General features: G+C 41.3%; 2 protein-coding genes across 8 annotated transcripts in view; both read right to left on the bottom strand.

The window, feature by feature from the left end:
- Window positions 1-13,749, bottom strand: part of BCLAF3 (BCLAF1 and THRAP3 family member 3) — a 34,171-nt gene extending 20,422 nt beyond the window's left edge. For 2 of the 4 annotated variants that reach the window (XM_071430420.1, XM_071430423.1), the window contains exons 1-4: window positions 13,591-13,749; window positions 5,136-5,207; window positions 2,590-3,168; window positions 1,581-2,246 (exon numbers count right to left, since the gene is read on the bottom strand). In XM_071430420.1, coding sequence (XP_071286521.1) covers window positions 1,581-2,246; window positions 2,590-3,168; window positions 5,136-5,176 — 1,286 coding nt within the window. In that variant the 5' untranslated portion in view covers window positions 5,177-5,207; window positions 13,591-13,749. Of the gene's footprint in view, window positions 1-1,580; window positions 2,247-2,589; window positions 3,169-5,135; window positions 5,208-10,811; window positions 10,874-13,358; window positions 13,485-13,590 lie in introns of those variants that run through there. The other 2 variants (XM_071430421.1, XM_071430422.1) reach the window with 2 other exon arrangements.
- Window positions 13,750-22,504: 8,755 nt separating this feature from the next.
- The window catches only part of MAP7D2 (MAP7 domain containing 2), an 81,767-nt gene continuing 76,592 nt past the window's right edge, over window positions 22,505-27,679 (bottom strand). For all 4 annotated transcript variants that reach the window (XM_071430419.1, XM_071430415.1, XM_071430417.1 and 1 more), the window contains 4 exons: window positions 27,251-27,329; window positions 26,375-26,561; window positions 24,692-24,971; window positions 22,505-24,127 (listed from right to left, as the gene is read on the bottom strand). In XM_071430419.1, the coding sequence (XP_071286520.1) occupies window positions 24,722-24,971; window positions 26,375-26,561; window positions 27,251-27,329 (516 nt within the window). In that variant the 3' untranslated portion in view covers window positions 22,505-24,127; window positions 24,692-24,721. The remainder of the gene's footprint in view (window positions 24,128-24,691; window positions 24,972-26,374; window positions 26,562-27,250; window positions 27,330-27,679) is intronic.

Here is a 27,679-nt window from a genome sequence, read left to right as displayed (position 1 = left end):
GTTCATTCTGCAAAGTGATTATGTGCCTGGCCACATTGTATTAGAAGCTAGAATTCCATACAAATTCCATACAAAAATTGCATCAGAAATAGCCTCTAGCAGATGCCAGAAATCATCTATTTTTCCCTAGCAAATTGAGAATAAATGCATGCAAGAAGGAATCCAAGCAACCTCAAGTTTAGATATTTGAATTATCTACCCGCTCCCCAGGTTTATAAAGAAATTATTCTTCTCAGCTGAGTCATTTCAAGTCAGGTGTTTCTTAAATGCCTAAAGTAATATGAATATTCCAAGTCATCAGCTTCTGTAAAATTAATGTTCTTATCTTGAAAAAATAAAATATTTAGCACTTTTGGCTGCAGAAGCAAACCATCCATACATTAAATTAGCTGTAATCAATGCAGTAGTTTCTTTGGTCTGCAAACAACTACCATGTCCATTGTGCATGACCTCCAAAAACAGCAGCAAGAGTCTCCTAGATAGAGGAATCATTCTGTGGGTTTGCAACAAAACCCAAAACTTTTCCTTACATTATCATTCAGGAAGTCAAATCCTCATCCTAGCCCAACTGTGGGTAATGGTCATTACTCCACCTCCCTTTCCTCAGTCTTTAGTATTAGCTCCTTATAGGCAGTAATTTGTCTTTGTAACTCTCCATTGTATTATATATTTTTTAAATAGTGCAAAGAGAGGAAAATTTATAAAGATATTTTATTTGGGACAAGAGGCAAAATCCCTTTAAAATGAAGGCTGATCATTTTGGAAAGGAAGGTAATCTCTTCCAAAAGCCATTACTACCAATATAAGATATTCTGGCCTGCAACAGCATGACAACAAACCAGATAACCCTGCAAGAATCTATCAAAACCAAGCTGCTTACTCTCTTCCGTGTATTTATCATCTAAAATTTTATACTACTGTCAATTTTTCTTCCATTGCAGCCAGCACTGCGAATGCTAAATGCAAACACAAGTATTACACAGAAGACATTTGTAAGCAGACTCTACTGATTTTCAGTTCTGATGCCTCAACAGGTTGCCACTTTGTTATAACAATAAATATAACTCAGATCTCTCATTTGTGGCAGTTTTACTGAACTTGAGATCTTGAACATCTGAATATGTGCTCGAGATTTAAGCATTTAAAGATAAGCTGATTTTTAGAAAAAAGAAGGGGAGACAGTTTAAAAAAATGCCATTGTATTTCAGATTAAAGCACAGTACTATGCTTATCTGCATTTGGGTTTTGGTCTTTTGAGGGTTTTGTTTTTAAATAAAAATAACACACTGACTTATCATAACCAACGTCTAACTACAGGTTTGTATCAGGCATATCTATTCTTTCCACCTCCTACATCTCCATAAAATGTTGGTTTTTGTTGGTTGGTTGTATTTGTTTATTTTAATACAGGTTTAATAATTAACTTGCCCAGACAGGAAAGTTACCAATTTAGAAGAAATAAAACCAAAAAAGTACAATCATAGTTTGTCCTGGTTACCTCCTAAAAAACCATGCTTCCCTCCAATATTCATAAACTGTAAAGACATGGGAAGAAAGCAGAGGTGAAAGAAAACCAATACCTGTACTTGGTCACCATTTTCTTCATATCCACTTTGACTGTAAGATGTTCTCTCATACAGTTGGCCTCTGACATTTTCACATCTGAAACAGTATGACTTGCATCACGCTGGCTATTGGAGGAATCTACGTTTTTCCTCAATTCCCCATCTTTCCTCACTCTTTCATTCAGTTTGTTTTTAAAAGACCTCAGCTCAACATCTGTTTTGGAACAGTTAACACAAGCATTGCAGCCCTTCTTTGAGCTGCATTTAACAGGTTCCTCAACATGCCGTTCTTCAGTCCGCCTCGCTCTGCCCCCACCGCAGTAATCCAGCTCCTTGCTGTTCCGGGCACCCTTGGAAGAGCCGTACTTCTGCTCTTCCTGCTTCACGTACTTCGGAGCTCTGTCTCCTGCAAAAGGCTTCTCCCCGTCGGGATGGCGGCGCCGTTTGTGGCTGTACTCATAGGCTATCTTTGGGACAGACCCCCCCAGGTGCTCCCTCTCAGCCGACCGCTGGGACTGCGCACCCGGGTATCTCTGCTCCTCCTTTTCTTGGCAGGGTGGAAAAGAACGTTCTTGCTTCCACTTGGAATTTCTCGCTACATCTCCAGCGTCATACCTCTCCATTTCCTTAGCCCTTTTAGACGCGTGCCCATATTCTCTGTAATCGTGATCTTCAGGATACCTGTGTTGACATAAAGCAATTTACACTTGCACTAGAGAAGAAAGCGAGAACTTATATGTGCAGAATGTTGGACAGCAGAATGCGTGGCAAGTTAACCCATAATCCCTCGCGCCAAGGTACAGATGTGCAGGGGCTCTTAAGAGGGAAATATTATCCTTTCATACTCTAGCCAGCAATACGATTTACTTAAAAGACAAATACTTCACTACTACCAGTCGCCCATAATTAAACTACAAAGTGGCCAACGTGTTTCAAGGTGGATATCTTCAACTATAATGAAAATAGACTTTCACTTGAGGCTTTACACCACAATACCCAGGGTTTAATTATTTTATTCCTATACCTCTTCTGTAAAGAGCTCCTTGCCGTAAATTCATCAGAAACTCTTCTGGGTGACTGACCATACTTCTCTTCATGTAACCTCTGGTGCCTCAAGTCATCTTCATGCCATTTTCTTTCAAGTTTGCATGAAGCCCCTAATGGTCTATGAAAAGGTTTCATTCCTTTTTCATTTCCAGTGACTTTGTAGTGATCAAACATGTATCTGTCCTCCATTTTGTGCTGGTAAAACGGACGATCATGCTCTTTGTAAGGTACTTCCGAGTATTTTGGTGGTAACTGGCATCTCCTATTGCCTTCAGTCCTTTCAGATGAATGTGTTCTGTAGGGCTTATGACTGTAAGCATCTTCCATGGGAATTCTTTTCAAGTTTGGTGAAGGTGACCTACGTTCATATATTCTCTGGTGGTTATTTCCATGAGGTGCAAACCTGGAATTGCTTTGTCCATACTTGTCATCTTCTGTTCTCCAAGGCATAGGTTTTTTTGGGTCCTTACGAAAGCTTTTATATTCACAGTCATAATTATTATGAGCATGCCTTTGCCTATGGTGCTCTGGAGTCCTAAAAGCTGGAGATAAGGACCTAAAGCAAAAATAAAATCCACTTTGAGTAGTTCCATAAAATTAAATCAATTTCTTAATGAGAACATCTATTTCCTAAGGAAGTAGAGTTTAGTACATAATTTTAATCAGCTTGTAAAAATATTAACACCAAGATACCAAAGTGGCATTTTTCTGGCTGAGTACCAGGCTTACTTTTACTCTGTTGAAAGTTTTCATAGTAAAAATACACACTTGAAATTGCAGCAAGTCAATCATTTTGTCTCTTTGAAGTGTTTTAAATAAAACTAAAAATAATTTCATATACATGAAGTTTCCACTACATTGAGAACAACTGTTATACATATTTTTGCACTTCTCAAGCATTCCCTATCTTTCTTTTTCAGCGCAAAGAGAAAAAAGGAAAGGAAAAAAAGTGTATAAAGAAATTTAAAAGGGGAGAAAAATGCTTGTTCACATTTTCTTTGCATGCCAAAACAACCTTCAAAACTGAAAGACTGAAACATTACAAAATATATTTAAATTGTCATACAGGTAAGCTTTTTCCTGAAGAAAAAAACAAGTTTGAGAAAGATGCTTTGGCCTTTTGGATAATTGTATATACATGTTCACACATGTATACACACACACTTCCACACTCACTGCAGCTTTTGCAATCAATGATTCAATTGCATCACTCAGCTCTGTATTTTCACCAACAGTTACAAAAATGAGGGCAACCTGTTAGTCAAAATCTCCTTAAAATAAAGAAAAAACAGCACAGGCCACTAATGACAACCATAAATAATCACAGACGTAACAGTCCTGCTTGTATTCAAGTATTCACTGCACACTCTTTACACACTCTTTAATAAAAAACATCAAAAACCAATTGAAATAAGCTACTTCCTTTATGCACATATTGCAAATGAACAGTTTGGAAGAACTGTTTTCTCCATTTCTGCAAATGAGTTCAAACTCAGAACCACAGATGTTCCTAAAACCATAATGGCTGACTTCCAACAGCACCTACACTGTGGCTGCCATCCCATGCTGGTCTGGTTAGGGCTTGAATTTTAATGAGAGCTGGGGCTGCCCTTACTCAAATGACATTCACAACTATCAATCCTACATAGGTAGGATTTCTCTTTTTAAAAACAAAAGGAACAAATTAAGAGCCCTATACATTTTTCAGAGTTATCCAAACTCCCTTGGTCTTGGTCATCACAACTTAAGTCTGTTTTGAAGAGATACCCAAAACCAGGAGTAATTTCACATTCTCAAAACCTTGCAATTGTATTCCACCCTCCTGATTTTATCACCTCAAATTTGTACTGCAAGTCTTAAGAATGAGGCAGGTAACTCCCAGCATGAAGTAAGCTGGATGTTATCCTGGTGACAAACGTCAAAGACACGCTACTAGGCTAATGTCCAAGGAGAAGGGCAATGACTCCCACATTTCCACATGTTTTCACTCTCTGTTATGCTGCAAGGCATGTCTAACTGTGCTAAAGATCAGTTTACAAATCAACCCCAAACTTCAGAAAGTCCGGGGTGTTTGAATTAGGAAACTTAAAAAAAAAAACACCAAACAAAAACAACTTTTTTTTTTTTTTTTAAACAATACCTCACTGTAGGCCAAGAAGCAAAACAACAGCAAGTTACAGACATTCACAGTGCACAAGGTGGTGCTTGAGAAAAAATGACCTTAACTAGTCTGAAGCTTGGATTTTGTGCTCAAGGTAGTTGTAAATCACAGAATACAAAAGATGAAAAGGTTCTTAGCAGACTCAAAACCTGAACATTTCCAGCTTAAGAGAAATTGTAATAAAATCATGACTTGGGAAAAAAATTACAGGTGTTCAGCTGTACAACAAACTAGAGATTACAAATCACACTTTACAAATTGCAATTCTGCATGCCATTTTCTTTCTTTAATGCATGTTTTAGGTCCTAATTACAAATCTCTACATAGAGCTACATTTCAGAATACAAGCTGTAGATATTTACCTTGGTTTCCATCGTGGTGATCTTGATCTAGATCTTGTCATCTTCTCTCATGTGTTAATCAGTTTCTTGAAGCTGTAAAAATGATATAATTTACTATTTTGATTACAAATTACATCAGGAAGGTTTTTTAACAAGTGTAGTACTAGAAACTTCAAAGTTAGGGTGAGGTATATTTTTAGGATGTTTCACTTCAAAGGCAAACCTTTAACACCAATTCTAAGGCAAGCAACTTTTCTTCTCAAGTTGATGATCTTAAAACGCAGTATATTTTCTTTATAAAGATTTAAATATTTGATAATTGTCCCATTTTTCTCTCCATTTTTAATGCTATTAATGTCTATTCAACTTGCTGTTAAATGCTAATAAGCTCACAAGCAAGCTGCAGCAATGAAAAACATATTAGTATGTGTTGAATGCTGTAGATGATAGGACACAGCTGAGGGGACAAACAGACAGCTTTAAAAATAAAGTGTATAAAGGAAAAGGTTTTTGCATCAAGTTATATCCTGAGCTTCATATATACTGAACTTCAAATTTGTCATATACATCAAAATATTTACATGATTACAGACTTCTTGTAAGCTTTAACTAATCCATCAAATCTTAACTGCTAGGTCATCACATACTCCATCCAAATCAAACCAGGTACAAAAAAATCACTTTTCATTGTTGTACTTCACCTGTTAACACAGCCTACTAACTAGACACACACCAAATATACAATGGATACACTAGGACAAAGCGCTGCTCCTGACTCCTGAAGGTAGCTCCTGACAACCCTTCTCATAAAAGCTATGAAAGAATGAAAAAAAAAACCCTAGGAACTTCATAAAAAAGTGATGAAAGTATATACAAACTCACCAGTAATGGACTGGTGAACAGGAATTAAATGATTGTTCATTATTTAGCAAACACAAAGGATTAAAGCAGAATGAAATTATTGAGTAACTGGTTAAAAACTGAAGTTTGGACCACATAACCATGGCTACAAATTTAGTTACCACAAAATACCTTAAAGGCCAGAAAAATATAGATGCAAAAACAGATCTATCAACAGCTCTAAAGTTAATGAACAACCAACCATTTGCAAATGAAAGAATGCACCCAGGTCAATGCCAATATATATATGCTATGGTATTTTCTGTAACTTTTTGTACAAACACTCAGGGAGACAGAGAACTAGTCTGAGCTAGCAAAGTATGGTGTTTCTGACACTCCCAGAGCTGAAATAATTCCTTTAACTAAATCTTTTGCCTAATGAACTGAAACAGGAGAAAAACACGCAAGCTTTAAGGCACTACCTGAAGTAGTGCGCACCCACATGCCTGACCCAGCGCCTCACACCCCTCAGTCACACTGGTTGCTTAAACAAAGTATCACTCCTTGCTATACTTGACTTTTTGGTATGATTACCTCATGGCTGAAACAGTAGTATCTTAAGAGAAGAATATACAGCACATTTCTGCTGTCTACCCCACAAGCAGGCATTAGATAAGCCACCTCCTAAACGAGAAACTGCTCATCAAGTTGCACTGTAAGTTAACCAGACTTTTATTTGCAAGATGCACAGGCTGTGATCGAGCAGAGGTGCCAGGACCTGGCTGCTCTGGGCTCTGAATTTCTCCAAATAGCAATAGCTTAGTTCTGAAGAAAAACCTGTATAACTTATTTTTTGCTCCAAAATCAATCTTTTCATGTAACAAACCACAAGGTTGTAGTTGTTGCAAGGGATAGTGAAGCAAAAAGAATCCAACCCCAAAGTACCTCAAGGACAAGATAAAGCATTTGCTCTCTGAACTCATAAATATGAAGTTATCACTGTCTCTTATAGCCTAAAGACAAATATCTGAGGACTGCATAGCATGATTAACTTCAGGCCCTTTGCTTACTTGAAGTTATACTAGCCAAAGTTAGATATGATGCTCCAATGCCACTATTCATTATTTTTCAAAGAAAAGTAATATTGTGATCAAAATAGCTTCCTATATTTCACCCATAAAAATACATCTTACAAAACACTATTTCAGAAACAGCAACAAAAAAACCCCAACACAGTCCCTGGGTAACACATTCCAAAATGTGGTACATGTCCAACAAGTTTCAAAGATTCACTACTACCATCTCTTCTGGTAAATTTTACAAGTGACAGTGTTTTTACATGCCAATCGAATTCTTCCTTCCTACCTTCCCTTCAGTTCTGAACTTTATTCCTAATTTTCAAATGGGTATGTAAACACTAAAAAGACAAAAGTACCATTGAACTCCACCCAACTACCTGGACAGAATTTGATCTGCCAGACTGATAAAGCTAGAAACTGGGCATACATAATGACCAATTCCTTATTCTTTCTGAGACTGGCTAAACAATCATACCTAAAAGCGTGAGAAAGACTGTGACAGCACATCCTAGATCTTGCCTTAGGATAAGGAGGACTGCTGTAATTTCCAATGATGACATTCCTTTTGTTTAGTGGAAAGAAGTGCTCATCTAATGCACCTCCTAAAAATGACCCACGCAGTAAGATTTCCTCACAGAGAAACATCCCATATGAAGGCAGCAGACACTCCCCCCCAACAAGTCTCCCAGTGTAACACCAGAATTGCAAATTAATCCATACAGAATTTGTAAACATTGCTAAATCCAGATTTAAGTCACCTCAGCTAGACCAGCAATATGGTTCCATAAAAAGCAAGTTTTTTGTAGGATGGTATCAGGTAGCAAGCCTGTCTATAACAGAATTACTTGACTCAAGTGAAGGCCCTACAGTTTCCAAGTAAGGCATCCAGGTGCTTCTGAAAAGACAGGTCATGATGGAGCAGAGGTGCCAGGACCTGGCTACTCTGGCCCTGAATTTCTCCAAAATGTTCTGCTGTACTTTGGGAGACACTGTCACTATGAAAACATGAAGTGTTGGAATGCATGAAATAGAAGCCTCTCTGAGTCCCTGAGAGAGAGGAAGGAATGCAGGGATTGAATTGGTACCTTTAGAGAAACTGAAAGATATTAAGGCACACAGACATGAAGTAGGAGTGTAAGTTTTAGTTTTAAATAAGTAGAAATATAGTTTAAGTGCCTTAAGAGACTGTGTTAGCTAGTAAAAAGCCCTAAAGCCTAGTTTAAAGTTCAGTAGTGATACCTTTCAAAGATTAACTTAGCTCCAGACATAATGAAAACATAGCAGAAGGTTGCTTACATTTCTAGACAGAACAGATAGAACTACGTACATAGATTTTGTGGAAGAACTGACACTATTTTCGCACGTTAGAATAAAGCTCAGATAGATGTAGGAAGAGTGTTTTAGAATCATGTTTTTAGCTGACTGGATGATTTATGAATAAAATCCCCCTGTATCAGGGTGCAAAAAAAGGTGTGGTAGTAGCTTCTGCTAGCTGCTCCTGCTGCCTCTGCTCAGAACATCGGGACTCTATGCCAGGAAGCTTTTAGCACAGACTTTAGAACTCTAAACTCTTTGCCTTCAAGGCTGATGCATTCCTGGAATAAACACCTTTACAACAATCAACAACTGCCCCAGTCTCTTTAAAGACCCAAGACTCATGCATAACTCGACAATGAAGAACTATTTTTTTAACTAAGCAGCATTATTAGGTTCAGAGTGCTGCTTGTGTTTGTTATGTTACAATAAGTGACTCATTGGAAGAGTTATCAGTAACTGTGCTTAGATAGTTTTTAAATATTAATGGGACTCTCACCTTTTATTTTCTTTCCCTTGACTTTTGGAACTGGACTCAGACAACTTCCCTCTTGGGAGAAATGGCCTCAAGCCTGCTACCAGCTCTCCTTTGATTCCACCCTTGGGATATTAGTGTTTTGACAAGTACAAAAGTCTTTTACAAACCTGAAAGGAGTATCTTAAGACAAGTAAATCAAAAATGACCAGAAATTGTATGGGATGCGCCAACTTGAACATATGTTCTTCCAGAAAGGCTGTAGATTTTTCACAACTAGCACTCCTGAACAGAACAATCTTCTATCTCTTTACTTTCTCCAGCATGAAACAAGAAATCACAAATGACTGCAATCATCTAGCTGCACAGAAGGGAACTGGAGCTCTTTCTAATGAAAAGAGCCCCAAATTAGCAAGCCCCAAACAGCCAAAATCCTGCAGGTAAGAGCACAGACTGAGTAGAAGCAGTTAACTCTGCTGGAGCAGACTATAAAGGTGTGTTTTACATGACTTTACATGGAACAGATAATGGAAGAAACCTTATTCAGGACACACAAAGGGCAAACCAATACTAATAGTGCTCATCACCAGGGAGCTGCTCCTCGATGCCTTTCACCTACGGTGAAGGAAATGTCCTCCCTCACCCCTTTTGGAGGGATTGCCTGACCACCACCACAAATCTTTCAGAGGAGAGAGGGACAAGCAGGTCTCATAGGCTGGGTGACAACAAGACTGACACTTGCTGTAAAAACTACCCACATCACTATTCTCTCTCTCACTTCACCCAAAAAAGATAAGAAGCAGCTCCAAGCTTTTCACTGACTGCCTTCTAGGTGGGGATCAGTCGGAAGCTGCAAGAGGCACACCGAAGTCTGTATTGCTGCAGTGTCTGTCAAGAAAGAAAAACCAGGAATTGAGACTCTCAGTGTCAGGACAGCCAGGTATTTGACAGAAATACAATCAAATTAAAAGCTCAGCTACAATCCAGACTTCAAGTTGGGGTTTTTGTTGGGTTTTTTTTAGGTCGGCAATACAGAAAGTAATTTACACATCGTTAAACGAAAAGCACAGAATTGGTAACTTCTCCCCTGTGTAGGTTGTAAGAGCTGATTCAAAGGCTGTCCCATGCAGTGACCACTCCACCCACTATCCAAGCAGAACACAAGCCTGGCACGTTCTTGCCCATTCATCTTCGAGGCAAATCTTATCACCTCCAACACCAAATCCTCAGGAAAAAGTAGAAAACCAGAGAAACATCTCCCAGCAAACCAGTCTCAATGTTTCTGAGCCTGCAATAGGATTCCTGCAGTCAGTGCTTCCTAGACAGGCTTCAGTACCATCCCCTGTTAGCTCTGCCAGCACATGGAGGTGACTCCCATCTCAAGGCACACCACCTCAGGAAGGACATGTGTAACAGCTTTGAAAGCTATGAGCTGGAAAAGCTAAGTCAAGTTTAAGTCAAGGGCACACACCCAGCTGAGACAAATGAAACTTGGCTGAGGGATTTCTAAACCATTCCCTCTCTAAGAAAACACAGCAGGTAACAGATCAATGCAAATGACTGAGAGCCAAATTTCCGTCCTCAGTTCTCTCATAGGTCTCTGATATTCAACAATGGCTCTTTATGATTACAGATCCCTTCTCCTGGGCTTTTGTCACTCTTGGAGCACCTCCCACCTCTCCATGGATAGGCTTTGAATCTCCAAAATATTTTGTGACAGGTCTGAGGTGACTGCAGGCTCACACCAACATCATCAGGGAGATAATCCTTTATATGCCCCCTCCACTTCTCATGCCATGCTATATTTAAGAAATTTCCAGATCTGGTCCACAGCACCTCCCCAGGCAGCTGTGGCAGAGCAGCAATGGCAGGAGGCAGCACCACACTCCTGCTGAATGTGTCACCCCTCAAGGTTACCAGCTCTGATGCTCCAGTTTTTCAGATAAGAGACTGGGCCTCCACAGCAGCAGAAGCACCCCTTCAACCTACCAAAACCACATCCACTGTGGCTTTAGAAGTTGTCCTCCTGCTCAGCTTTATCCTTGTTCTTCAGCACAAGCTGGGGAAGGCAGGCTTTACACAGGTTGTATCCCAATGCCAAGGACTGTAACAGACAACCAGGGCCTCAAGCCAGTGAGGTAACTGTGCCAGGCAGGGGCAGCATGTGGGGATTGCTCTCCTCTGCTTGCTACACAAATAGACAGAGATAAAAAAATGATTGTTCCCCCTTACACTCACAGTAGGATGAAGACTTACTACACAAAGCACAGTCCTAGCTCAAGCATACAGAATTTCTTAGTGGACTACCCAACAAATTTTGCTTAAAACACATAGAAAATATTCCCCCATGCCTGCATATTTGATCAAATGAATAAAAATAACTGAGTAGGTCTACAGAGCATATAACTCTTCAGTGAGTTCTCATTTAAAATCGACCCATTTAATTTCACTAATTAGCAGGCAATGCCTCACCTTTGCAAAAGAACAGATTAGAATGCCAACTTGGGAAGACTGAGCAGGATAAATCCCTATCACATAATAAATAAGGTATTTCACGCTCAAACTACTTTTTTACACCAAGAAAACCCAATCCATAAATATATTAGTGAGCCATTTCTATAACATGTTGAATTAGAGGCCTTTAACACCTGTTCAGTACAGAACTTTACAGCACCATACTCAGCCACATCTGCTGACCAGTTTCTAAGGGAACACCAGAAGCATGTTAAATCTGCTTGTGTCAGTCCTAGAGACAGACCATAACAACTTCCTGCCTACTGAAAGCTCTCCAAAACATACAAACCATGATAGAAACCTCTGCTTTTCACCTTGGCATCACAAACCACCAGAAAACCAAAACAAGACGCTTCTTTATTCAGGATCAGTGGTGCTGCAGAGCAGCATTGCCAGGAGGCTGGGAAGTCCAGGCTGCCTTCCCCAGTCACACCACAGAAATGCATCTTTCCTGGAAGACTCAGGCATGCTTCCTTCCTTCCCTGCTGCCACCTGCCACCCAAGAGGAAAAGCAAACTTGTGTGCAGCCACATCCCTCACCAGCTTCCCTGCAAAACCAACCCAGCCTATGTTACCTCCTGAGAGGTGAACACCCACAAGCCAAGACTGCACCAAAATCAAGCCCATCTTGTCCCAGCACAAGCACATGGAGAGTTGGTTTGATGACTCTTACAAAAGCAGTGGCAGAAATACCAGTTCTTTTGCTGAAGGCAGATGTGGAGGAGTGCATGGACACTCAAGATAGACAGCGGTTTATCAGGATAACAGGGTGTGTCACTAAAGGAAGTTAATTAATTTCAGTTCACCTCATCAAGACCAATATTAAAAAAAAAAAGAAAAAAAAAAGAAAAAAAATCGAAAAGTCCTCAAAGGGAAAGAGTCATCTGTGTCCTCTGCCCAGCCCTGTGTCAGGCTGCCACAACATGACATCCTTCACCAAAGATCCTTCCATGCCTTTTGCATATTTCTTCCCCTCCCTTCCTGGCATCCTCTTCCCTGTTCTTCCTCCAGCCATCCACACCCAGCAAGACTTTCACAGAAGATTCACTTTTCCTTGAGGTCCACAAACGCACAAAGTAAGCAGGTAATTAAAATCTCCCAGCAATTTGAGCAGCCTTTGTTTTAAACCCTTATAATCAGGAATCTGAACTATATTTATGAGGACTTGAGGCATTTAAGAATGGCTGTAGAAATTAGGTGTTGCTGTCCTAGGTGGAGTTGAGCCAAGTGAGGAGACTGCTATCACCAACTCCTTACCAGACATTACCGCCCACTCAGATGTGTATGAAAAAATTGTGCATAATCAACTAAATTACTTAAAGAAGTCTCAAAAACCCCTCAGATTTATTCAAATCGGCATCAATTCATCTTGCTTTGGCTTGAATCAATCTAGAAAGTACATTAGAAAATACAAACACATACTGAAACTGAGCTATGACTGTTACACAAAATCTGTACCACTCTAAGTTTTTATAAAGACTTTAACTGGTGTGGTTCTATGTGTGACAACATATAAATTACTGGAAACAGGGACTATTGGTATTTATGCATTGCTCACCTCTAAGGTGTCCTTACAGTAACAGAGAGCAGCGACCTCAGCTCTGCGGTGCTGCTGGCCCAGAGGGTTCACAGCAACACGGCTGTTCTGGAACAGTCACGACTCGGGGGCACGACCACGGCCCCGCGGCGACTCGGGTGTGTGCCCCTGCCCTGTGCTTTGTCCCTAGGCCTCCCAAACCTCCTGACGGCCCCGAGCACCGCAACACGGCACACACGCTCCGTACAGACAAACAAACACACAGGCTCTGTACAGACAGACAGGCATACACGCTCCGTACAGACAGACAGGCACACACGCGGGGCGAGGCGGCTCCGGGTGCCGCTGCTCCGGCTACCCCGCCCTCGGCAGACTCAGGATAGTACAGCACAGTCCCCGCCGAGCTCCCGTCCCCGCAGCTCCGCTGCCACCAGCCAGCAGCGCCCGGGCCAGCGCGGGGAGCGAAGGCGGCAGCTACCACTCACCTTCCCCGGGCCGGGCTGGGCAGGGCCGACCGCCGGCCCTCGGTGGGCGCGGTGGAGGGCGACGGAGCCCCGAGCACCCCGGCCCGCTCCGTCCCGGCGCACAGGCGGCGCTGACGGGGACAATGACCGCGGCAGCCCCGGCTCCCCCTGCCCGCGGCACCGCCCCCGTCCCCTCGCCGGGCCTTACCAGGCCCCGCCGCGGCCGCGGTGCCGCCACCAGCCCAGCACTCACCGCCTGCGGCGCCGCTCCCGCCGCTCCTCCGGCCGCCGCCGCTCCGCCCCGAGCAGGTGCCCGGCGAGCCGGCGGGGCGGGTCCCGGCGGCCGCGCCGGCCGCGGCTGCTCCGCACGGGCGCGGCGGAGAGAAAGGGCGGGCGGGGGGCGGCCCGGAAGGGGAGGGGCGGCGGGGCCGGGCGGGGGCGGCTCCGGCACCGCCCACTGACCGCCCCTCTCACACCGGGGCCCCTTGCCCGGAGCCCCGCCGTGCTGCGCGGGGTGGGACCTGGGCCGCTGCGTCCCGGCCGCGGTAGCGCACAGGACGGGGTGCACTGGCCCTTTCCGGGTGTTGACTCCTGGGCAGCAGCTCCTCGCCTGGAATGCCCTGTGGGAGGTAGAGCCCGTGTGTGATACTGGCAGCCAGGAGGGTCAGCCGTGTCCTGGGGCAAGTCAGGGACAGCATGGGCAGCCGGGAGAGGGAGGATCTGCTCTGCTCTGCTCTGCTCTGCTCTGCTCTGTTCTGTTCTGCACAGAGGCGGCCTCACTTCGAGCGCTGGGGGCACTTTTGGGCGCCACAGTGATAGAAAGCTATAAAGCCATTAGAGAGTGTCCAGAGGAGGCCTAGGAAGATGTCAAAGGGTCTAGAGGAGAAACTAAGAAGTGGCTAAAGGCACTTGGCTTGTTCAGCCTGGAGGAAACCTCGTGGTCTACAACTTCCTCATGAGGGGAAATGGAGAGGCAGCCATTGATCTCTCTCTGGTGACCAGTGTGGCAGGACCTGAGGGAATGGCCTGAAGTTGTATCAGGGGAGGTTTGGGTTGGATATCAGGAAAAGGTTCTTCACCCAGAGGGTGGCTGGGCGCTGGAACAGGCTCCCCAGGGAAGTGCTCACAGCACCAAGCCTGACAGAGTTCAGGAAGCCCAGGCACATGAGTGGTTGTTGGGGCTGGCCTGTGCAGGGCTGAGTTACACTCAATTCTTCTGGGTCTCTTCTCACTGCCCCTTGGGCCCAAGGAGCACCTGGCAGCTCCTGTGCAGGGCCAGCGATGGCCAGAGTGGGGCAGGCCCCAAGGACCTGGGTTTCCTGGGCAGGTATCACTGGTCTTTCACTGGTCTTGGCTGCACTGTAGTGGGTCAGGCAGGAAAGTCTGAACTAAAGCCTCCCCAAGGCCAGACAGGTCTGCCCCTGCAGCTGCGCCCACTGTGGTGCTGCTCCGAGCCCACAGGTAAGGCAGCCATGGCTCCCTTGTCCCAGGCTGCTGCTGGTGCGAGGGTTGAGGCACCTGGCAAGGTGTCAGGTAGTCTCTCCAAGACTTCTTGCAAGTTCCTGGAATTCCCATCAGAACATGCACTAGAGGATGGCAGCACTCTCCTTGCCTGGGATTGAATCAGTCCCAGTGTCGTGAAGGCTCTTTAGGCTGCTGGGATGCATTAATTCCCTTGATTGCCAGTCCTGATAGCCAGCAGGCCCAACAGGTTTGGTGTCAGTTTTTCCTTCAGGAGCTATAAACAACAGAATGACACAGTGAACATACTGTAACCCTTTCAAAACAAAGTCTCTTCTTCTGGCTGAAAACCACTCGGAAATAAATTTATAGATCACACAAAACCAAGGAGACACTGATGCTATCTAGATTGGATTGGTGTCTGAGGCTGTTGGTCAAGGATCTTGAATACTACTTTGGTGTATTAATATAAATTTGATTCAGCACAGATGCAGGCACACAATTTTGTTTTAGACCAAGCATGGTTTTGATGTTGGTTTTGTATTTTTACAGTAGCTAAAGGAAACCTAGATACCTGATACAGTATCATTACAACAGCAAAGGCAGGTGATATCTGATCTGGTGTAAAGCTTACCAAGTTAACCTTGTCAACATTTTTTTTAAACAATTTAATTTAAGCCAAAAAAAGAACCAGACTCGTCACTCTGTGTTACGCAGTCTTGACATTTTTGATCCAGCTGAGAGCCTTAGTGTTGCATTTACTCTGTCATCAAGCCATGGCCTAAACAGGGTGCAGTTATATTCACTGAATAGAGAGTGGAGAGGAAGGGTTGCTTGCTTTTGGCCCCCCTCAAAGGGATGGTCTCAGTTTCCTTATGTTCTGACAACCAGTGTGAGCTGCCAACTTTGGCTGTCCTTAGGACTTTTGGCTGCTGACATCTTCCTGTCCTCCTTTTATAGGACTGATCTTTCAGCAGTGCATTATCTTCAATTTTCTGTCTTCTCAAGCCTAGGTGCTGTAGGTGGGACTGAGGGATCCCTTGTCACAGCTATCAATCAATTTGCTGTCTTTGTCTGCAGGATCCTGCTCGGTTCTCTGTGGACTCAAACACAAGGAATCCCACATGATTTCTGCATAAAAGAATTTCCTGCATTCACCAAAACACTTTGAAATTCTCATATAAAATTATGAGATTATTTAGCTGTAGCATTTTCTCAATTAAAATGGACTGCAGAAGATTTACTGACCCATAGGGCACAGAATTACAGTGACAAGCTGCACCAAACAACACTTGCTTCCTCTTTGCCACGCTGGAATTTTTGCTAATAGAAGTTCAGGATGAGAACTGGCTCCGTGAGCTTTAGATGAAGAAAGTGAGACTGAAGCAGAGAGATGCCATTGATCTGCACTTTGCCAAAAAACCTGGTCCAGCCTGTGTGGCTCTGCCAGATAAAGTGCAGTCCCAGTTTGCCATATGTAGGCAGTATGTGAGATAATCACTGTATAGGCAGCCACCCTTTCATTATCAAGATTCAGAAAGTTGAACTAACAGTAGAAAAGATTTGGGTTTATTCCCTACTTCAGCTGGTGTAATGGTTTGCCTGACTTCTGCATGTAGGAGGCTACCTCTGCACTGAGACAAAACAAAGCAGATTTGAAACTAAAACTGAGCTCTCAGTACAGACACACAGCCTTCTGTGCATAGGGTAAACTTCTACATGACATAAAATAAATGACCAAATTTCATTATCGACCTATTTACTTGATGTTGCCTCAGATGGTCCTGATCCAACTCATATGTATGGATAGCAGGATGGATACTATCCTGATGGACAGTAAGCACACAAGGATCTCTGTGGTTAACACCATGTAGTCTAAGTAAAAAACAACTTACACATACTTTACAAGTTAAATTAATATTTAAATCAGTGTCTATTAGTAGCTCCACAGCATCATTATTCTTCACCTCTAAATTGGGAAGGCCATTCTATTGCACAAGACTTGGCAATTACTGCTTATTAAGACTAATTATTTTAATCTATTTCCATGTTTTATTTCTAATTAGGTATCATTAGAATAGAGAATCACTTTCATATTCCTTTAATGCTTAATTTAGTAAACATTCCCTTTGGAAAGAGCACAACTGTGGTTTGCATGCTAAATACTTGGAAATGATGAACGGAAGTTACCTAAAATTCAAAAGCAAGAACTAGCCTTTGACAGCAGACAGATCTTATGGATCTGTTCTTTCAAAGAGACATTTAATTTTCCACATAAAATGTTACTCTTGGCACTGACCTTTGCTGACCCATATTATGCTAATTAAAAAAAAAAAATTAAAACATCTTGATTGCTGGCAAGGTCAGGCACAGAAGCAGGCAGGGAACAAGTAAAGTGCTCCCCAGGCTATGCTGGGAGCATCACCTGGACTTTCCTGCAATGCCAGGGCTGACCACCACAGCAGCTGCTGCTGAACACCTCTCTCCACTGAGGTGCACCAGATAAATGACATTAAAATCTTGTTGTGGAGTGGTTTGGCTTGGTTGTCTACACAATTCATTTTGGTGTCTACAGACAGAGCCTGTAGATGGTGAGAGTTAAAAGGAAAGAAGCATCTTGGAACAGTGAGAGAGGGTCTGGTGGAGTCAACACCCACAAGATAATTTTGATCCACCATCAAGAACTGCTGTCCAAGGTTAAATCATGGTTTTACCAAGCAACCTCTCATTATACCTAAAGGGAAATGTTTTCTTTTGTATTTCACTATCTTGTTATGCCTCCTGATTAGGTTTGCATGGCTTCATTAACTTGGATCTCTGCTTTTGAAGGAGTTTCACATTCATGCTTTCTTCTTCTGTCTCTCATCCATTCCTACCCCTTAGTGCTATCAGGACTTTTTATCAAAATACTTTCACCAAACCACAAAGTGCATCTCCTGTTATGAAATGAGAGTGAGCTGCCTAATTCTTGGCAGGCATGTTGGTCATTTGCTTCCTCTAATGGTAGTAATAAAAAAATATTTCTACCATTCAGTGGAACAAAATTAGCTAAACCTCTAAGTTCCCAGCACAGGGGCATCAGCTCTTTCTCTTCATTTATAAAAAATTAGACATTGGGGTTTAAGTCAATTCCTGAGGTCATTTGTCAAAGGCACTTCAAATCTGTAATACCTTATGCAGACAAGACAAGAGTATGTTCCAGAATGAAGCAGTAACTCCCAAATTCAGTCATAAGAACTTTCTTTAACAGTTTTCTGTGGAACTGTGACACTTTTTCCAATCTAGGCTCAAAGCAATAGATAACAGCTTCCTTCTTCATTGAGGATATACATCCTACATTTTTTAGCCTCAAAATTTAAGAAAAGCTGGAAAGTAATTGTTTAATTAAAACCTGAAGGAATGTGAGAGGATGACTAACTGCATGACTTGGCTCTGATAGCATCACTGAATTACTCTTCAAAGACAGCCTCCAGCAAGCCTGGGCTCTCATGACGTAACAAAGGCAGTGTTTTATTTATAAGGTTATCGTGGCTTTCCTGTAACAACACATGAAAATGTGCCATTGCTGCTGGGCATCCAGCCCGTGTGAACTTGGCAGGGTGTTGGCAAAATACCAGTGAAAACAATCTCAGTGTATGAAATAATACCAATGTGTGATAGAAATGCAGTAAGAGGATTTTAAAAACAAAGGCTTGGAGCTTAACGTCCAAGAGGCCAAAGCAGATGAATTTGAGGAGGAAGGCAGAGGTGCAAAAAGGCTGCAATTCTTTCCTTGTGCAAGAGCCAGGTGTTGCAAAGATGTCAGGGGAAGAAATTGCAGTAAAACAGCAGGTGAAAGTCTGATTGAGAAGAGAGAAAATTTTAAAATGTCCAGCTGGAGACAACATTGTGGGCATGACTGATACTCATTTGCTTAGGAATTTTAAGAGTAATTATGTGGTAATAAATATGTGTGAAGTGTCTTAGCATTCTTCAGTGACTGTGACCTTCACCCATTCATCAGCTCATTTATTTGCTAAATCCACCAGCAGTTTCATTTGCTACAGGACACCTGCCCTAAAGCCCAACACTGAACATTGGCATAAGTTAACCTTGTAAAACTGTAGGTTAGAAATATAAACGTTGCTTGCCAGAAAGGAAGAACTTCTGACCCAGTCTTCAGCTGGGGAAGTTTTAGCCACGTCTGACCAGGACTGTACCTGTTGCCCATGCCTGCAGGGTTTCAGTGCTGGCCCTGACACACTACTGCACACAATCAGTCTTTGAAAGACTCCTTGGACTTCTGTTTCCCTGCCAGCTGTGGTGTAGGCAGTCTTTGTCCAGGAGCTGAGAGAACAAACCAATTTCAGCAGGCAATGGCCAGAATTTGTATTCATTTGAATTTCTGTATTTAAACTGATAAGACGTTTAAGTTAAAAAAAAAAAAGTAAAAAAGTGAAAATTATTTCACACCAGGAAAATTAGAAGTTAAACCATAGAATTTAGTGGTATAAACCCCCCAGCTTAGCATATTTAAGGTGCTAAAAATGGTATTTCAGACAATGCTGCCATCTGTATTTTAAAAGAGAGGTTACTCTGAAAAGGGATGTGTGTGCATGTTAATATGGGGTTACATGTATTGCCCTGATCCTGCTTACTGTGCTGCTTACTGAATTTGGTGAAAGGGGCTATTTTTTCTAGAAAAAAAAAAACCATACTGACAGAGTAATTTCCCAGATTCTGAACATCTCTTAATTTTTTTCTTCAGTTATGCAATTTTATGTCCTTGGGTTCATTATTGTACAATATCAATCATCTACAATTGCATGGACTTCCAGTTGTTCTTGTGGGCACAGCAAGATCTAAAGTGATATGCAAAGCCGCTGGTTTAAGCTATTAATGTAACTATTTAAAAAACTTATTCTTAGAGAAAGGACTTCCTAGAGCACACAGTTCATTGCTTACTGCTCCTTCTATTCCTTGGATGTCTTCTGCATCATAGTTGGTTTTTCTCTGGAAATCATTAAGGCTTGATTATAGCAAGAACACCTATTTTAGTAAAGCTCCCAAGCGAACATGACACGCTATCTTCCAGAGCCTCTATTTTGATCCTGAAAACTGCAGGCCTCAGCTAATCATCAAACCCACTAGATTAAAAACATTACTAAGCTCAGTCTTGAATAATCAAAATGCTATAAAACATATACAAGCTGCAGAGCAAACCAGGCTGCTGGGAAGAAAACAAGTATCTAAAATTCTGGTGATCAAGAAACCATTTTCTTATACTTTAGGTATTTGTTTTAAAAGCTTACATATAATATCTCTTAAGAGTTTCTGCCTGCTGTTTTAAGGACTTTTTCACTTCACAGGCTTCAACAGACATGTCAAATTGGAGTGAACAGCATCACCTACTCTTCAGCTGTAGGACATCATGAGGATATGATAAATGATTGATGGGATAAAAAAGCGGAGGAGAAATGAACATTCTGGCTCACTGAATGAGCCATTCATTATTGCACTAACAGAATCTGAATATTTAAAGTTTTCTGTTATTTTTAAGTGTATGTATTCTGGAGAGATTGAATTTAAATCCTGCTTTCCTGAAAATTAAAAAGAAAACCCAGAGAAAATTGCATTCAGTCATAATGTACAATATATTTTCCATATTTTAGCATAGTGGCTCAGCAGAAATAATACACTTTTCAGAATTTAATATTGATACTGAAAATCAGCATTCCCAATGTCAGATAACTGACAATGGCCCTTCAGGTCTCTTTGTGCACCCATGAACAGTGATAGCATAGGTGAACCACCACTCTTCACTCTGGTTTTGGAGGCAACCAACAGCCTGCACAACATTATCCTGAAATGAAAGCAAACAAAGAGGCTTTTTTCAGTTTCCACCTTTCTCCTGAATAGGGAGGGAGAAGAGAGAAGTAAGGCAGAAGTCCTACAGGTCACTAAATCAGGCAAAGGAGCAGCGTATTACCACTGATTCATTTGTGCCACTTACAGGACAGTCTCCCTCTTGTGCAGGACACAGGCCAGGCTTAGAGAAAACAAACTATAAACCTCAGAGTCTAGATTTCAGCTCTTGAATATTGAACTACCTACATTTTAATACAGTTTAAACCTTAATGAGAAGGATGTCTTCTTCTAGGGTTTCCAGGGTGCTGTGCAGCACTAAAGCCCAGTTATCCTGGGATCTCAGGCTGCTCCAAACAGCATGATCAATGCTGAAAGCCACTGTGCCACCTTGGGCAGTAGAAGAGCTGCAGTGCCAGCCACACTGACAATGCCTGGAGCAGGAGTGGGTTGGTGGCAGGGACACCTGAGCTGTAGATGCTGGCAAGGGACTGAGGTGGGGTGGGAAGCAGGGCAAGGTGCTGCTCTCTTCATGCCAGGGGGAAGATCCCCACCCTCCCAGCCAGAGTAGCAATCTGTGCTATTTCTGCAGCTTCCTGCACACATCTCATTTGTACAATTAAAGGAGACAGGATGATGCCCCCTGCTTCTTGCTGTTTATCACCAGATGAAAATACAGCCTGGGGGTCCAGATCCACCCCTCACTGATGCAATTTTATTTTGAAATTAACTCCCTGGGGAGACAAGAGGTCTGCTCAGAGCCTTCACTATGGTCCAAGGCAAGCTCTGGGTGCCATTTCCCTGGGCGACACCATGTAAAGTGCTGAACCTAATCAGAAAGCTACTGTGATGCCCAGTTACCCCACAGGTGTTATTTACCTTTTAGAAACTTACTAATAGTTATATAAAATAACTTCAGAAAAGCTCTATCAAGGACTTGTGTGAATCACTACTGATCCTTCGCTGCAGTTGCAAAACCATGGACAAATTAAAAGTGAAACTCATTGCACAGTCTTGAATCACAGCAGCAAACACTGGGATGGTGCTGCTATGAAGAAGTTACATTAGCAAAAGCAAAAAGCTATTAACCCCTCAGCTGGGAGTACCTACTCCAGATATTCAGCCAAATTTGAAAAGTTACATTTGAAAGTGAATATAGAGGTTAATATGCAAGTTCTTCACAAATACTCATCTTGTTTCCTTCAATCTTGGTAAATAATCGAGAGGAAAAATAACATGAATGTTTCAGGAGTCAATACAAATGAAATGAACTGTCACCATGGAAAGTATTAATATCCTTAATCATAAAATCAGATTGTCTCATTTGCAATTTTGACTGAAGTGATGGTTTAAAAAAAATGTATTCAAAAAATCTCCTCAGCATTTCACTAGAGAACTATCAGCAGCTCCAGGCTGGTTGCTTTCCAAGCAGCAGTGTGAGCACATAGCTTGAAGAGAAGTTCAGCATTTATGTCATGGGTATTCTTACAGAACAGCTCTTGCACACTAAACACAAGTGTCTACTTACCACAGCTCTCAAGTTTTCTTTTGCTTATTTTCTTTGCCAGAGAGCAGAGGCTGGGGCTGCAAACTGGCCCTATACTGGCATCAGCCCTTTGGATGCCACAATTTGGAGTCCTGACCTTGAGGCTCTTAGGCCACTAGTCTGCACTTCCCCAGTGTATTGGCAGCACCTCAGAAAGCAAATGAATATATGGAAATGGGAACAATGGTGAAATATTCTGAGGTTTTGCCAACTGCTCCTTCATTCAGTATTATACTCTCCTTCAGAACAAATTAACATACATGTATTTTTAAATCAGTCATATTGTTGTGGGGAAAAAAAAGTGCTAAGAAACAAGTCAGATTCATAAATGAAAATGTATTTCACCTTTATACATGCTATACAGGTCATGCAAATACAGAAATCTACAGGTTATACAATGACACCATAATAAAATATAATATGACATTTGTCAAACACAGTGTATTACAGCAAAACAAACTGTTTCTGTTTGTTTATTATTTAGGAAATAGATGAAGGACTAATTTGGAAGACACAGTACCATGCTACAGCTTACTGCACAGTCAAAAGAAAGTATTTCTTTGAAGTACACTAACATAAATAGAGCTGGGTTGTTGTAGGTATTTTTTTTAGGCATTGCACATCATGTCACTGGTTACTTTCCCACTGCTGACTTTTAAGAGCACAAGAATGGTGCTACAACTGAGGTCAATCTATGCTGTGAACTCTTACATGTGGAAAAAAAAGGAGAAAAAAAGCCAAACACCCCCTCCCTACCCAAGCTTTCACATTTTTGGTGTTAGTGTCCAAAGAGAGTTGTATTTGTAATTTATTTTTATAAGGGACTGGACAAAATATCCTCAAAGCAGCACCTACTCTAGCATAAAGGTTCACCAAGAGAAATAAAGTTCACACTGTGCAGCACATGACGTCCTGACCTTGTACATCGTGGTGTGGACTGTTCCATACAGATGTTTACAGAACGTTAAGGGCGCCCAGTGTTCCCAGCATGCATTTTGGCCTTTGTGTTTCTGACACTCACATATTGTTTTGCTGCTGACCAAATCCCATTTTGTTGAGCCTACAGGAAGACAAAATACTTCTCTGTGTGATAGAAAGCCTGCTGGTATCAGTAAAGTGTCTGCATATTCAAAGGTTAATGTGTCACCCTCCCGATCACTCACTCAGATCTACTACAGCTATACTACACACATATTAAGGGGTTATACTTGGCATTTGGCATACTTTGCTTACAAGTGCTACACAAATATGATTTCAAACACAGTTGATAGTTGCTCCCAGACTAATTAATATTAACTGGTAAGTGCCACTAGTGACTAAAAGTGTCAACATAATCATAAAGGGATAGCTCCCATACTCCACAGTCAATAAGAAGGCTCTTTTGATTCCAGCAGCTATATGTTTCTCAAGCCTCTTCAGCTACAGTTTTGAATTACACACCTCATAAAAGTTGCCATTAACTCCTTATTAAAGACAAAAAAAGATAGGCACAAAACTAAAGTACAGTATATTATTTTGTTTCAATGCACTGTGGGCAAACCCCATCATTATTTACAAGAAAAAGATGTCTAAATGGAAATAGATGAAGGACATGATCAAGCTTAGGAAAGAATTAGTTAAAAATAAAATGCACAGGTAAAAATCACAGTGAAGTGTTGAGATGAATTTTAAATTAAAGAAGATATAAGTGCTTTATTAGCAGCTAAAGCTCAAATTCTAATGCACGCTCTGTCTTCCCTGAAACATCAAGGCTCTAGATCATTGGTTTCTACCAAAAGCAGCCAGTTATTCAACACACTCCCTGGGAAGACAAGTTATATTCAGCTCTGATTATTTGAAATCCAGTGTTCAAGGACTGCAGAAGCTTTTTCAAGTGACAAGCTCATATTTTACTGCCAGTAGCATCACAGGGATATATATCCTCCAGAAATTGTTACCTCTGTCAATCAAAAAGAGAGAGAAGAATATCAAGTCAGCTACACAAGTTAGATGACCTCAGTTTTGCTATTTAGAGAATATACTCTTCCAAAAAACCTGACTATAGCTTTGTACTTTGAAACTGTCACTGAAGCCTACTATGGATTTTTACTATGCTGGCTTTTCAGGGTGTGTGATTCTACACTGCAAGTTTTACAGCAGCAGAGAAAAGAGAAAGCAGCAGCAATAACTACTATGGCCTAGACTGGCCCCACTTTTAACTGTTTTCTTCATGCAAATAGGCTCCAAAGATATGCAGGAAAGGTATGGTATTAGTGAAGAAATTCTGGATGCCTAAAGAAAATGTTTCCATTTACCAGATACTTGTGGTTGCTATGATACAGTCAGTTTTCATATGATGCCAATTTACAGGCAGCTGCAAATCTCAAAGATTATGTTGAATTTTAATACCTAGGAGAACAGCTTTCTTTCTTTCCCCACACTGCCATGTGTGGGGAGAGATATTCTGGGAAACTAGGAAGTAATCACAGTAATTTATCATAAGATGTTTATCACAATACTGTACCTGTATCAGTTCTGCTGAAAAGCAAGGCTGTCAACAGATAGAATTAAGTGTATTTTCTTGTCCTGGGCTGTTAAATCCCTCAATCAAGTTTTTGTTACAGTCATCTAGGCTAAGGGTATCACTGGACATCTTGGAGTAGGTAGCTTGGCCTGTGAAATCCAAGAGGTCTTCAAGAGCCTTGGCATTACTTGTCCCATTTTGGTCCAAAGAAACACCTGGCATGAGTTCATTCATGGGTGAATATTCAGGGATAGAGATAAGTTCTTCTTTTGAAACCGGGCTACGCAAAAGATAAAGGAAGAAAGACACAGAATAAGAGGTCTATAACTTTTCATTAAGCAACAATCAAGTTAAACCTCTGTCTGTTCAGAAACTACCATGCATCTTAGGGCAGCTGTAGCAAGATTTTACCTAGAGAATGTCCTAATCAAAAAAAAAAAAAAAAAAAAAAAAAAAAAAAAAAAAAAAAAAAGATATTGCCCAGTAGTGCATTTTAGTTTGGAGAAGAGAAGGCAGAGGAAGGCTTTCACAGACATTTCTTAAACTATGATGTGGTGGTGGATGAGTTGAGAGCAAAACTATCATGCATGAAATCCTACAACACAAAATGTAACGGGTGTCCAATGCCACCAGTAAGAAACTAGGTTTAACAGGGATCAAAGAATATAATCTACCAGTGAGACTGTACTGTACAGACTGCTTTAAGGTGAGGTCCTAGACACAAAGAGCTGGTAAAAAAAAAAAGAGTTGGATAAACTCATGGGCAACATGTCAACCAGTGGCCACTTAAAAGGCCAAGGCAGACTTCTGCCCTCAATATTCCTAAGGCTACACTTCAGTGATCTTGGATTGCAGGAAGTGGTAGGCTCATGTGCTCTCCCTCACTAGTTTTTCTTATTGATGCTCTCTGAAAGCAAATAATGGGCTGCACAGTCTTCTGGCTGGTCCCAGCAGGGCATTTCCTATGTATTAATGCATATTTGCTGGAAATACAATTGCTGGAAATACAATTTGCTGGAGACAGTATAAGAAGTTCAACTGGCTTACTGATTAATGAAGAACAGCATTAAAATTCCATGTTTAAAATTCAGATCTAGCTTTGACTTAGCAGCCTTAAATTAACTGCCTATATATATGTGTGTGTAAATAAAAAAACTTAAATTAAAATTAAAAATCCTTCATTTTTGCATGTCCTTCCATCAAAATGTGAGAGTATTTAAAACCACAAAGTTATTTACTGATTTCCATACATTTCTACTTGTTAAGTACTTAAAATTCTAAATCCATTATTTTCTTTATTCTGTTTGTATGGAGGCAGAAATGCTAATGAATCACAGCTATGCAGCCAAATTAAAAAATAGTGACATCAGAACACTATCTACAGTAGCTGCTTTCACAAAACTGTCTGAAAGGTTTGGGCAAACTTGCATGGAATCCCTAAGTAAGGACTGTGGAGGGATTTCAGAGCTCCCTCCCCCAAATATGTGAGAGTGAGATGAGGTTTTGTGGCTCTTGTGCCAAACACCCAGGAGCATCCTGGCAGGAGCAGAACACAGGCAGAGCACACCCAGCTGCCACCGTGGGGAGATGTGAGAAGCAAGGTAATCAAGTGCTAACAAACAAAACCCAAAATCCTGTGTCCCACATGAATCCCACAACCCTGTAGGTAGATCCAGTCTGTACCTCACATCCATGGACTGAACCTCATCTGTTGAATCCTCCATGCTGTTAGATTTCCCATCAACAGCTTCCAGCTGAATAAGTCCTGAAACTGACTTCAGTCCATTAGCAACTACATCTTGGGAAGGGATTACAGAAGCAGCACTTTCTAAACTTTTATTTTTCAGGCAGGTAGCCAATCCATTGATCTCTGTAAAAGAAAGTTAGAATTATGACAGTAGAAACTTTGTTGTTTAAATAGTTTTAAGTTACAGATTGAGTAGAAAGGAAGACTGACAATGCAGTAGACTCAGTTTAATCCATGACTCATCATACTGTACTGTCATTCCTCTATTCCACTCCAAAACTGCTCTTTATGCTACATCTTCTAAATTTGAGGAAACAGGAAGAGAATGTTCTGTCTTTTATGTCATGTAGTAAAAACCTTAGCCTGGAGAAGTAAGCAAAATATAGATAATGTCAGACATATTTTATTTAATAATCCTTTAAAAGCATATGGGTTTTTTTTTATGAAGTGAAATTAAATGCTAGATTTAGAGTCATACTATAAAAAGCTTGGTTGTGTGCAAAAATTTTCCACCTACAAAATTTTAAGGTAGGTTGCAGCAATCAAACCAAAAACCAAAACTGGCAGATTAGAACTTTTCATTTACAAAAAATGCTACATCAGGTACTAAAATGGAGGAGAAACTTTATTCTGCTTTTGCTTAAGTGGCAAAGTAAAGCTGTCTCTAACATTTGTCACTGATGCAAATGCAGCTGTTCTTTCTGAGATGAAAGCAAAGAACTTATAATAATACACAGTGCTCTGCCTCAGATCAAAAAAATCTGAAGAGATTCAATTGTAAAAATAGGTCAGAAAAATATGGCAATTTTTACCTGGCTGGTTGAGAACAAGGGCCTTTGGTTGCTTTTCCACATTCAAAGTTGATGGGATCTCCAGTTTTGGCTCTTCCTTCTGAAATCAAATAATGACTCGGCTGTATCAGAGGGAGGCCTGTAACCTTCATGGAATTGATTGGACTCAAAACTTGTAAGACTGCCCAGGGCCACAGGGTGACAAAGACCATCAACAGCAAGACAGGACTTTTTTTCCCTTTTTAGTTAGGCATAGCATTTTTTTTTAATTAAAAAAGAAAACATTCTCTGAAAGTAACTGAACAATTTCCTTAGTAGATTAGTGTGGTAACCACATATCCTCTGAACAGAGAGAGACAAAGCTCTTCCATGATTTTCCTGGGAAGCTGTGAGAAAGCTCAGAGAAAGAATTAAAACAATTATCTCAATCTCTGCACCTGGCAGGCAATC

The sequence above is a fragment of the Agelaius tricolor genome, unplaced genomic scaffold (genome assembly GCF_023055355.1).
Source record: "Agelaius tricolor isolate 1412-34295 unplaced genomic scaffold, bAgeTri1.0.p SCAF_7, whole genome shotgun sequence".
Classification (NCBI taxonomy): Eukaryota; Metazoa; Chordata; class Aves; order Passeriformes; family Icteridae; genus Agelaius; species Agelaius tricolor.
The sequence above is the reverse complement of the archived record's forward strand: the minus strand, read 5'-3'. Positions and strand labels throughout refer to the sequence as shown.